Here is a 13,328-nt window from a genome sequence, read left to right as displayed (position 1 = left end):
CAGCACCTTGAATTGGGCTTGGAGACATACAGGCAGCCAATGCAAGCGGGCCAGAATCGGTTTTATATGTTCGAACCGTCTGGGCCCTGTTACAATTCTGGCCGCTACATTTTGCACAAGCTGCACTTTCCGAACCATCTTCAAAGGTAATGGCAGATGATGAGCAGAGAGCAGACAGAGAGCAATCTCTTCAGGGTACATACAGGAAGGACAGCCAACTGAAGCTGAAGGGGGGAGGTGGGTGAAGAGCCACAGCCAAAAGACCCCCCCTCTTCACCCCACCCCAAACTGTTCCAGAAAACAGGAAACTGCTCCCTGAAGAGACACAGGACGGAAGCCTCAACAGGCCCCTTTGAATCTTACCATGGCAAATGTTAACAAATGCCAAAAAATGCCCGTTTTGGGTTCCTGGCCAAATCTCTTTAAAGTTGGGTGACGATCACAATGCCCCTGCCCTCCCAAGGCAACATTTAAGGCAGTTATGAAATCAGCCCCCCCAGCAGTTAAGGGAGAATGGCTGCCACAATGCTAAGTTTGCCCCGTGTTCCTTTTGCAAAATCTGGGCAACCAATCCCTGCTAGCTCACCGCAGGAAGTGCACGTCTCTGGTTGCAACAACATCCAGGTGTGGAAAAAGGCACTGAACCCCAAAGATGCCACCCCAAGGGCCAAAGTACATGTTACGTGCCAACATGTGTATTGGTAGTATGGTGGGCCCAGGGAACGGGGGGGGCAACTTCAGAAGGGGGTGCACTAAAAATCACCCCAAGATGTTTCTTTTCCTCCTGAGGTTCAAATCACATATATACCCTCACAAACACGCATTTTAAAAGCTGTGTGTGCGATCACCATTTGGTTAGGAAGGGGTTAAACACCCCCTTGCTTCTCCACTCTTGATTGCCTGTTCCTGAAGTAACTTCTCTTGAAAAATAAAGAGGCGAAATATTAGGCTACAATTGCATGCACTTGCTTTTCATGTATAGTTCCACCCTAAAAACCTAAACTTTCTTTAAACAAAGAAACCCACAAGTTTCTAGTCCTTAGGATGGCTGGCATAAGGTGAAAAATGAAACGTTTTGCTGGCCTAATTAAATCTTAGGAGCCCAGAGAGAAAGTGTGAAGGGCCTTTTAACCAGCTTGTGTTATCCTGGTGCACAATTTGGATTTTAATGATGAGAAAAAACAGCACAGTGTGAGCTGCAGGTACTAAACAATTCCACAAACAGGGATTCCAAGCACTGAAACAGCCACAAGCTAAAACAGCCTTTGCCAAAACTCCCAGCAGTCCCAGCCCGCACAGTACTCTACCTTTGGTGTCAGAGTCAAGGTGCCTCTGAATACCAGTTGCTGAGGAACAACCACCGGTGAGTCCTCACAGCAGGGGTTGGGAATCCTTTTCAATCTGAGGGCCATATTCCCTTCTGGGTAATCTTCCAGGAGCCACATGCAAATGGTGGGCGGGGCCAGAGACAAAAGTGGGCAGAGCCCCTCTTTACCCTCCCGTCCTGGCAAGCATCCAGCCAAAAACATTCAAAGGGTGTGTGAAGCAGGGATGGCAAAGGATGGAGCCTGGGGAGAGTTCTGAGGGCCAGACAGAGAGGCCTGCAGGGCCGCATCTGAGGTTTCCCAGCTCTGCCTTGCAGCATGTGCCAGACCAAAGGGGCCGGGGCAGCAGAGACTGGTGGCTCTAAAGTCAGTGGGGGAGGGGAATCCGCTCCGGGTTTTAGCCTGACCTTTTGAGGCTCAGCACCTTGGACAGCTCCTTGAGAGTTCAGCCTAAAACCCAGAGCGGATTTCCCTGCCCCACTGACATCGGAGCCAACAGTCTGCACTGGCCCACTGCCTCCCAAGTCCCATGTTGCTCTGCACCTAAAATAAGCCAGAGGTGCTTTCAGTTGGCACAGCCTGCTTCTCTCGGACAAGGACAGCCACAAAGGGTGTCTTGTCCAGCGCCCTCCCTCAAATTCTGGAGCTCACATGGCCAGCCTCCATCCTAGCAGCGCCTGCGCTAGGGGCACGGGAGCTCCCAACAGCCCCTTGACCCCCCTCCCACCCATCCCCTGCCTCTCCCAAGGCTCGCCCTGCAGTAACAATGCCTCTTTATACTGACGGAATATATTTGCACAATTACAGAGTTCCCCCACGAAGGAACTCGGCGGAGGGCAGCGGGAGGGAGGAGAGAGAAAGGAACAGCAGGAGATGAATGGAACCGACAGTCACGTTAACGTTCCAGTGCGTTAATTACTGCTGACAGATAAAATTGCTTTTTTTAAAAAAAAAATCATCAAGTGGTTTCGATGTGGTGCTCGGAGGTCACTGCCGTGGCAATTAAACGGTTGACACCACATGACGGGGACGTCTCCATGGGGGTAAACGAGGAGAAAAGGAGGTCTCCACGAAGCGAAGCCTAGATTTTATTTCACTGGGTTTAATGTGCGCACCCAGAGCATGAAGTATTCTGAGCGCAGGTAGCAAAAGTAGCTGAACCTTCTCAAAGAGCAGAATCGGATCCCAACACATTTCAAAGAGATAGAGAGAGAATGAACAAAAGAACCAGTGTCAACTCCAGGTTTTGGAGGGCCCTCCATGGGTTCGCTGCCCCCTCAGTCAGTGAACTAACCTCCCCACTATGCTCATCACCAGTTGATGAGCAAGCAGACAGCGGCATCTCTTTCTGCTGGCTAGATCCTTAACCCAAAAACCAGCCCCCAAAGGTAGGTCTGTTTTAAGACCTCGGGGAAAAAGACTCCGGCTTGGATGTTGGCAAACCTTCACCCAAACCCCAGAAGGGGCCAACCACAAGCAACACCTGCAGATCATGATTCTTGGTTTTCTTTACACAAACCCCAAGAGGAAAGGTCTCTGCCCTGTGGAGCCTACACACCTATAATTAAACTCAGGGAAGACCACAGAGTGAGGGGAAAGAAATGAAGGCTGGGGCCAATGGGCAAGGGCACGACTTATTTCAGTTGCAGAGTTAGGCTCAGTTACACAAGGAGCAGCCTTCCCTAGCCTGGTACACTCCAGATGGCTGGGGCTCGTGGGAGCTGTAGTCCAAAACATCTGGAGGGCACCAGGTTGGAGAAGTCTGCCCTAGGGCATGAGGATTAAGGGGCTGTGCCAAAGCCTTCATAGAAAGTGTGGGTTTTGAGGAGGGAGTTGAAGTTGCTAAGAGGGGTGGACTCTTGCAGTGTTGCATTCAGTCTGATGCGGGTCAGAAGTGAGCAACTTGCCCCAATAAAGGTTGGGAGCAATCAGAGAGTATTTTTAAGCTTCTGCATCCCAGACACTCTCTCTCCCAGGCCCCTTCAGATTCTTAAAGGGCAAAGCACTTAGAAGTTTTGTTTACAATTAGGCGGCTCACACATGTGGCTAAATAAAATAAAGCCTCTGGCCTGAAGCCTTTGTTCTACAGCCTCCTGCATTCCCTATGCCGCTGGACCAGTGAGGTCCCAAGGGAAGAACCCACTTCCTTATGCTCTGGGGTCCATGAGGGTCCAGGCTCTGGCCCAACAGGCCTTGGAGGGACAGGAGGTTCTTCCTGAGGCTCTCCAGTCTCCCTCTCTCCAGCAGCCGGCTCAGAGCTCTGCACATGGCCTAGCAACTTATCCGGAGACTCCGCGGCCTCTGACTCTTGATTGCAGTTGCGTATTGACATGCAGGTGTTTGGGGAGGCAGTTCCAGATGCAGCAAGGGGGCTTCATAGGTTAAAACCAGCATCTTGAATCGAGCTCAGAAACATACAGGCAGCCAATGCAAGCAGGCCAGAATTGGTTTTATACGTTCGAATTGTCTGGTCCCTGTTACGAATCTGGCCGCAGCATCTTGCACAAGCTGCAGTTTCTGAACTGTCTTCAAAGGAGGGGCTACAGTGTTCCCTTCATTCCCCCCCCCAGTTGCACACGGAGGGGTGCTCTCCCCGCCCAGCATCACTTTCTGCCACCCAGCTGTTGGCACAACATCAGCACCCCCCTTTATACAGAGCCCCACTGTACACAAACTGCCAAATCAGATTGCTTCCAAATAAACACGAATTAGCCCCACGAAAAAAACAAGGCCTGGGCTGGAGAAAAACCTCAGGAGATGCAGAGGTGGCAAGAGAAGAAATAGATTTTGGAAAGGAAACAGTCACACCTGGCCAAGGAGCCAAATGAGGTTAACACCTCAGCTCCCCTTTGCGCAGGAGCTCATCGCCTCTAACTCAATTGATCCAGTTGCTCGCCTCGACTCCTGGCTCTTAACACCTGCTCTGATCACTGGCAAAATTAGGTTGATTTTGAGGCAGCAGACCCAGGAAAGCCAACTTACATTACCTGCCTGGTCTTAGGGAAAGAAAGTGGGGCATGCTATTTTGGCCTCTGTTTCAAGCGGGGGGAAGGAAGGCTGTAGATCAGAGGCAGAGCATCCGCTCCGGTCTCAGGTTCAATCTCCGGCAACATCTCCATGTAGGGCTGGGAAAGAACCCAATATGAATTCTTGGAAAGTTGCTGCCAGTCATTGTAGACTCTATTGGGCTACATGGACCCCAATGATCTGGGTCTACATATGGCAGCTTCCTCTGTTCTTAAATAAGCAGTTATAGCAAGCAAGACTGTGTGGCAGCTCTCCTTCATAATAATTATTTATTATTATTTATTAAATTTGTATTTAATTAATACAAAGGAGCCCAGGGCAGCAAACATCAAAACATCAAAACAATACTATCTGAAGTAAAACCAAAACATATTTAACACATTTTAAGGCCATCCAAAACATTTAAAAGCAATTTTGTTGTGATATGCCTTCAAGTCGATCATGACTTATGGCGACCCTATGAATCAGTGACCTCCAAGAGCATCTGTTGTGAACCACCCTGTTCAGATCTTGTAAGTTCAGGTCTGTGGCTTCCTTTATGGAATCAATCCATCTCTTGTTTGGCCTTCCTCTTTTTCTACTCCCTTCTGTTTTTCCCAGCATTATTGTCTTTTCTAGCGAATTGTGTCTTCTCATTACGTGTCCAACGTATGATAACCTCAGTTTCATCATTTTAGCTTCTAGTGATAGTTCTGGTTTAAATTGTTCAAACACCCAATTATTTGTCTTTTTCACAGTCCATGGTATGAGCAAAGCTCTCCTCCAACACCACATTTCAAATGAGTTGATTTTTCTCTTATCTGCTTTTTTCACTGTCCAACTTTCACATCCATACATAGAAATTGGGAATACCATGGACTGAATGATCCTGACTTTGGTGTTCAGTGATACATCTTTGCATTTGAGGACCTTTTCTAGTTCTCTCACAGCTGCCCTCCCCAGTCCTAGCCTTCTTCTGATTTCTTGACTATTGTCTCCATTTGGGTTAATGACTGTGCCGAGGTATTGATAATCCTTGACAAGTTCAATGTCCTCATTGTCAACTTTAAAGTTACGTAAACTTCTGTTGTCATTACTTTAGTCTTCTTGACTTTCAGCTGTAGTCCTGCTTTTCTACTTTCCTCTAACTTTCATCAGCATTTGTTTCAGATCATTACTGGTTTCTGCTAGTAGTATGGTATCATCTGCATATCTTAAATTATTGATATTTCTCCTCCAATTTTCCCGTCCATTTTAATTCACTCATGCCAAGTACTGTAATGTTGACGCATTCCATTTCTTGCTTGACAATTTCTAACTTTCCTGGTTCATGCTTCTCACATTCCATGCCAACCCACTGCCCACGCCATGTTCAGATGCTGACTGGGTTCAAGTAGTTGAAACCTACTTCAACACTGACAATGAGACAGCAACCCCCATGACCCCCACGGACAGCTGGATATCTTGGGGGTGTGTGAGAGAGGTCTGTGGCATGTACAGCTCTGATCTGGAAGGCCTGTGGCACACTCAGCTCTGGGAATGGGCAGGGGCTCAAAAGTAATGGCTGGGGGGGGTGCTGCTGCCCCCCCAGCACCAGTTGCCTGAAGCTACTGCCTCAGTCTGCCTAATGGCAGGGCCATCCCAGTGGACTGAGGACCTTACTGGAGCGGATTCCACTGCCCTGTTGACATGGAGCCACCAGCCGTCACTGATGCATGGAGTATGGGATTTGACAGTGATCTTAAAAGCTGCAGATTAAACTGCACCAGGGCTTGGAAAATGCATTGGAAACTGACAAGAAAAGTCTCAGAGACCCTTTTTGTGTGTGGGACTGGCAGGGCACAAATGCAATGCAAGGTCCGTTCCCACTTCCCCCGGCCCGCCTCAGCTGTCACCAGCCTGGCTGAGCAACAAGGGCGGGCATCGGCTGGCAATTGATAAATTGCTGTTTAAAATATTACCATATGCCACTTCTGATAATTAGCCAATCACCCCAGGAGACAGCTGTAATGAGAGTTCTCAAGAAATAATTAGCCCGATCCATCCGCTTCACTGGTGTTTGCCCTCAAATGTCAAGGCTCGCAAGCAAGCTGCGTGGATAGTGTCATTATATAGTTTAGTCACTTGGGGGCACTGGACTTAGTTGTGTCAGAGCGGAAATCAGGAGTTGCCTGCTGCCCTCCTATCCTTGCTGGAGAGAAATAATAAAAAGTTGTGGTATAGCTTCCTGACCAGTTTGTCCTGTAAGCCAAGGATGAGTGATTTCTGCAGCCCTCCAGCTGTTGTTGGACTACAACTCCAACACGGAATGTGGTGGGTCTGGGGTGGATGTAGGCAGAGCCAGCACGAAACATGGTGGCTCAGAGGGAGTGGGTGGAGCCAGCATGGAATGCAGTGATTCGGGGAGGTGGGCGGAGCCAGCATGGAATGTGATGATTCAGGGAGGTGGGCGGACCTTGGAGAAGAGTAGGCGGAGCTAGCACAGAAACCGAAGGAGAATAATCTTATGGGCAAAGGAGGGAACTTGGATAGAATCTGGAGTTCATGGGCTCTTCACACCATTAAGAGATGGGCAGCTCAAAGGAGACACACTCACCTGCAGGATGTGGCCGCCTAAGTGCTGTTCAAAGAGCTCTGTTAACAGCGTGCTCCCATTCCTCCGGCTAGAAGCTGTAAACAAAACAAAACAAAAACCATCAGGGAGGTCATGCTTTGGAGACTCCCTCCACCCTCCATCCCACCCTGTATTTGGCACTCCAGTCTCCACAATTCCTGGGGACACATTGCTGCTGGTGCCACAGTGATATTCTCCCTCCGACCACCGGAAGCATCAAGCAGTGGCGCCGAGTCTCATGACATGATTTGGGCAGCATTGGGGGGGGGGCGCAGTAGGCTGAGAAACGTTACAGTTGGGGAGGGGGGAATTTGCCAGCCATGATAAACTGTTCTTGGCAACGGCCCAACAATGTCCATAACATCTATTCTGGGCCCTCAGTTTGACTACGACAGAGATTTTCCTTATTGCAAAACAAAAGTTGGAATTGCCAACCTGAAGTTCTCCCTTGTTAGTGGGAGACTTGTTCTAAGAGGGTTTAATTCCCAAATCCACAAGTTACCAGCTACTTCCTGCTTAGCTTGTAAAGGAGAAAGTACTTCTGAACATGCATAGCTCCCTTGCTGCTTCATAAGTGGATCCCCTCTCACATTTCTGAGGTCAAGCAGCTTTTTCCAAGAATGCCAAACAGCAGCTCTCTTTTATCATACGTTTGTTAAGTGTAGAGGGCAATTCACAGGGACCTGGAGCCAGACTTTCAGCCTCCCTGCGCCCCAAAATAAACAAAATGTAGAAATGATCATTGCCACATACACACCTCCTCAATTTTCTAAGTATGAAAGGCGCTTTTTCGCTCAGCAATAAGTAGCTTGAACATGCCATGACATCACAGCAGCACAGCCAGTGGTTGAGGAGGGCTTATAGACCATGAGCTGTCAAGTGTTTTAATATCTATGTATAATTATGTGAATCCTAAACCTCATTCACCTTGCTCAAAGGCAGGAAAACACTTTCAAGGGGAACCCATCACCTGGTCTCAGGGTCAGAGCTGTTGAACCACAGGGTCAAAGGTCACCTGCAGGCACAGACCCTCCTCCCCGTAACTGTTCCTGGTCACCAAAGAGCAAAGTCTTAAGCCTTGAACACATTATTTTTTAATTGAGAAAGAGGAAGATTTGGGAGGGGGGAGGGATAGAAAGGCTGGGATTTTCCCCCCAGAAGTATTTTAAGGGCAGAAGTGAAGCTTTGGGGAGAGGAGAGAAGCATACAGAGGGGAATCTTTTACAAGAAAGACTTACAAAAGCTATTACTAAGAGTGGTGTTTGCATCTCAATTCTAAGAAATTTTTATACAGAAAAATGCAATAAAATAAAAACAAACAAGAAATGCCACCCACATGCATGCACAAGTATATATACACACAAACCCAAATCTGGAATGAAGCACACACAAGGAATGGGTGCAAGACACTACACAAACAAGCACAGGGCACTCACTTTGGGGGAAGATAAGGGGGGTTTCAAGAGGGAAGCATGGGGGGGTGAAAGAGAGAGGACATGCCATTGTGCTCTGCGCATTCCTGGGAGATGGGATTAGAATATTTATCAGCTCCGTATTCACAGCTCCCCAGCAAAGCTGAAAAGCTCACAAGACCCCAGCTTAACCTTTCTTTCAGCCCCTTCACTCGTTGATGGCAAAGTTCCCTGGCTCAGGGGGCCAAGAGAGAGAACGAAAGAGAGAGCTTGGGGGGGGGGGGGACACACAATCGAGAGGAACAAGGTACCCGAGATGGCAAGATGAGAAGCCATAGAAAAATCTGCACCAAGAGGTGTTAGAAAGCTCCGCGCTCTCGCTCTCTCTTTTTGCATGGGTGGCTCACCCCTTGAACAGCTCCTTGCACAAGGGTGGCAAGCCCTGGCTCAGTCCAACACGCACGCTCCTTGGTTCCCCCACGCCTGAACTCTGCCCATTCCAGAGCCATTTTAAAATATGTCCACGGTTTGTCTGGGCAAAGGCAGATAATTCGGTGCTTTGAGGTGGGGGTATGAAAATGGCACCCGCCAATCCACACTAAATTAACCCCGGGCACAACTCACCAGGAAATCCTCCTGTGGCAGTCCTGTGCAAATAGACTGGGGGAGGGGAGAACTGTGCAAAACACTGGCCTCCCTGTTAGCGTCAATGGTGCAGGGGGGCAGGGAGCCGAGGCGACCGCCTGCCGCTTTTGCTCCCAACCCCCCACCTGAGGCAGCCGCCTCTTTGAGCCTCCGAGTAAGGGTGCCCCTCTGGGATGTGGCTACTTCTTCACTGCATGCAAGTTTGCAATTCCACCTGAATCTACTAGTTCATCATTTGACTTAATCTCACCGTCTAATTGGTGGTGGTGGTAGGGACGGAAAGAGCTGTCAGTTTCGGTTCTCTCAGTTCTCTCGTTTTTCCAATGTTAAATTTAGTTCTCCACATTTCTGCAGCAATCTGCGATTTCTTTTTTAAATCCTCATGAAAATTCTTCCCCATTTTAGTGCAAATTCCCCCAAATAAATACATTTTTGTAGGCAGTGTGGACAAAGGTATACATTTTTGGAAGCCATGTCTCATCATATAATACTTTTTGCATGTTATTTTCACTCATATATTCATTTTTATGCACACTTTTCCGTAATATGTGCATTTTGGTAAATATGGTTTAGCTGGCGAACTGCATCCCAAACTTCTCATAAATGCGGATTTCGAAGGATGGCTGTGTTTCGGTTCTCATATTGTTTCAGAAAGTGCGAATTTGATAAATTCTGCTTGAAATGTGAACAGAATCAAAATTCTCACCCATCCCTAGGTGGTGACGGGTTCTATGGAAAAAACTAGGCCATGGATTTGAGCTTCCAGTCTGTGGCAAGCTGCTCACTTGCACCCAGCGCCACAAGCATGATTCAGCTCTGCAAACTTTGTGGGGGGGAAACTCACCCTCACCTGTGGGTGACTGGCAGGGTTTTAAAGCAAGTGTGGGGAACTTGTGACCCTCCAGATGTTGCTGAACTACAACTCCCATCATCCCTAGCGATTGGCCACGCTTGCTGGGGCTGATGTGAGTTGTAGTTAAGCAGCATCTGGAGGGCCACAGGTTCCCCACACCTCGTTTTAAAGAATCACAGATCAAAGGGAAGGGCCATGGCTCTGTGGCGAAGCATCCTCTTTGCATGCAGAAGGCCCCAGATTCAATGCCCAGAATCTCCAGGCAGAGGTGGGAAAAGACCCTTGTCTGAAACCTGGAGAGCCACTGCCAGCCAGTGCAGGCAATCCTGAGCTAGAGGGACCACCGGATGCACTCAGTAAAAGGCAGCTTCCAATGTAACCTTTCAGAAACAAGATTCTGGAGCGCAGACCAACTGCCAGTTTTGAAAGCCCTCATCTCCAACTCCCAATTATACAGCCGCTGCCACTTGCAGTTATCAAGGCACTCTGCAAATGCCAAGAGGCACCACTTAGCCACCATGTGTGTTTCAGAACAATTCTAACCATACTTCAATTTTGTTTTACGGTGGTCATACATGCATGTGAAGTTGCCTTACACAAAGTCAAGCCATTATCCGGTCTAGTCCAGAGCTTGGAAAAGTTACTTTTTTTGAACTACAACTCCCATCAGCCCCAGCCACCATGGCCACTGGATTGGGCTGATGGGAGTTATAGTTCAAAAAAGGTAACTTTTCCGAGCTCTGGTCTAGTCTAGCATGCTGTGCTCTGACTGGCAGCGCCTCTGCAGGGCCCCTGGCAGAAGAGCCTTTCCTAACACCTCCTACCTCATACTTACGGAGCCTTAAGAACCTAAGAAGAGCCTGGCTGCTGGACCCGGCCAAAGGAGGCCCATCCAGTTCAGCATCCTGTTCTCATAGTGGCCAACCTGATGCCCCAATGGGAAGCCCGTGAGCAGGGCCTGAGCGCAAGAGCACCCTTCCCTCCTGCAGTTTCCAGCAACTGGCATTCGGAAGCATACTGCCTCAGACAGTGGCAGAGCAGCGGCTAGTAGCCATCGATAGCCTTCTCCTCCATGAAATGGTCTAACCCTGTTCCAAAGGCATCCAGGTTGGTAGTTGTTAATGCCTCTTGTGGGAGCGTCTTCTGCCTCTTCTATGGCTGCGCATACACCATACGTTTAAAGCACATTTCCTGCCCTCACAAAGAACCCTGGGAATTGTAGTTTACCCCTCACAGAGCTACAGTTCCCAACACCCATAACAAGCTGCAGTTTCCAGGATTCATCGGAGAAAATAACGCGCTTTGAATGTACTTTAAATGTATAGTGCGCACACAGCCATATGCAAAGAAAGCACTCCTTCGTTGTGGGGCTAAGCCCTGGTGAAAGCCTACCGCAAATGAAGCCCCTGGGTTTTTGGCCAGAGTGTAAGGCAGCCTTTCCCAACCAGTGCGCCTCCAGATGTTGCTGGACCACAACTCCCGTCAGCCTCAGCCAGCATTGCCAATGGCTGAGGCTGATGGGAGTTGTGGTCCAACAACATCTGGAGGCACACCGGTTGGGAAAGGCTGGTGTAAGGGGTCGGGCCAGAAGTTAAGGAGTTCCAAGCACCTGAAAGAAAACCAGGTGGCTCCCTTTACCATCTGCCACACTGTGTCAATCTGATGTCTGACTAGACCGAACAAAGAAAAAAAAATCCACCATCCTGGACTTCCCAGGGCAAAAGGGGGTAGAACGGAGAAACCAATTCTCCTTTGGAGTTCACTTACAAGGAGAATTATTATTTTTACTAAGAGAAATATTATTTTTATGAAGAAGTTTTTTTCCCCTCTCCCTCTCTCTTTAAAGGAAAAATAGCTGCAGCACCAGGCAGCCTCAGAGATGGCATTTATAATGGCTGTCTCCGTTATCTGTACGAATTTACTTGTAACTAACAAACAGAGAACTCCCTTGACAGACACTCGGAACAATACCAGCACCACTAATTGCCGCAATTTGCTCTGTCATTTTCTTTAATTCCTTCATTTTTCTCTCTTGAAATAACCCCGCAGGTCAGACAGAATGCTCCTATAATTAAAAGCATTTAATGTAAGAATTAGAAAGCTGCTAGGATTACGGGAAAGGGAAGGGGGAGGAAGGAAATATACATGGGTTGGGGGCAAAATACAACCTTCCCCCCACATTTGCAATGTTGCCAGCATTTAAAGCCATAAAGCTGGAAAAAAATGACAACAGCCACCCTGAAAACACGAGCATCTTATTTTTTTTATTAGCTGAAACTTCTGAAAGGCAAAGAGAGAGAGAGAGAGAGAGAGAGAGAGGAATGGGAGGTGCAGGCAGAGTGAACTTGGAGAGTTGAACGTGGACCAGGAAGAGACCTGGGTTCAAATGTGATCAGTACATACACAAAGCGGCAATTCTGGTAAATGGTTCAGGACAAGGGTGCAAGACCATTGGCTCTACAGGTGAAGGTAAAGCAAATGCATCAGGTTATCTGCAAATTCTGTAAACACACAAATTCTGTAATCAAAATTAAGCATTCTGGATTGATCTGCAAAGAGGCTGAGCTCATCATTTCATTTCTTTTGCAAAACGCAAGGAAGATATTGGATCAGGGATGGAGAAAGAGATGAGACATTTCTAATTATTTCTATTACTGTTGTTTTTATTGTTTTTATTAGTTAATAATGTTTATCTCCTCCTCTTAATAAATAACCATAATAACAATAAATAATAATAGTTTATATCCTGCTCTTCCTCTTAAAGAAGCTCAGAGTAGCAAGCACACCAACAATAAAAAAAAATCTAAAAACAAACATCTAAAAACAATTCCAATTCAGATGCAGATTGGGATAAGGATCTCCACTTAAAGTCTTGTTGGAAGGGGAAGGTCTTCAGTAAGTGCCAAAAAGACAACAGAGATGGAGAGGGAATTCCAAAGGGTAGACACCACTACACTAAAGGCCTAGTTCCTGTACTGTGCAGGGATTGACCTCCCATTGAGATGGTATCTGCAGTAGGATCTCACCTGCAAAGTGCAGTGATTGATTGGATATATAAGGCATGAGACCATCTTTCTAGAGAATTGTAATTTTAGTAATTCATGTGCCCATTTTACAGATGAAGGAAAACTAAAGCCCAAGAGTGACTTGGCCTGAGAGTCCCTGAAGAGTGCCTAATTTTTGATAGACTTGAATCCAGAGCTGATATAGAATAGTGATGTAAATCTAGTTCTCACTGAGGTCATCAATCTACGCCTAGGCTGCACTATTTTTGAGATGGCAACAAAATGCTTCTGCAAATAACCAAATTCCCTCCACACAGAAAAGCAGCATATCAGAGAGGAGCGTATTCTAGCCTGACCTTCTCCCTGACCTGCTGATTTTCTACATGCAGGGAATTTGTTTATATGGAGGAGCATTCTGACAAGCAAGTACTCACTGGCACACCCCCAGCAGTTAGTGAGAACTAGGCC

At 47.7% G+C, this 13,328-nt stretch overlaps 1 protein-coding gene across 4 annotated transcripts in view; it reads right to left on the bottom strand.

Moving 5' to 3' along the window:
- NPAS1 (neuronal PAS domain protein 1) overlaps positions 1 to 13,328 on the bottom strand; it is an 84,872-nt gene that overhangs the window by 32,211 nt on the left and 39,333 nt on the right. For all 4 annotated transcript variants that reach the window (XM_061596782.1, XM_061596783.1, XM_061596781.1 and 1 more), the window contains exon 4: positions 6,928 to 7,001. In XM_061596782.1, coding sequence (XP_061452766.1) covers positions 6,928 to 7,001 — 74 coding nt within the window. The remainder of the gene's footprint in view (positions 1 to 6,927; positions 7,002 to 13,328) is intronic.

This window comes from Rhineura floridana, chromosome 15 (genome assembly GCF_030035675.1).
Source record: "Rhineura floridana isolate rRhiFlo1 chromosome 15, rRhiFlo1.hap2, whole genome shotgun sequence".
Taxonomy (NCBI): Eukaryota; Metazoa; Chordata; class Lepidosauria; order Squamata; family Rhineuridae; genus Rhineura; species Rhineura floridana.
This window is presented reverse-complemented; position numbering and strand designations above follow the sequence as displayed.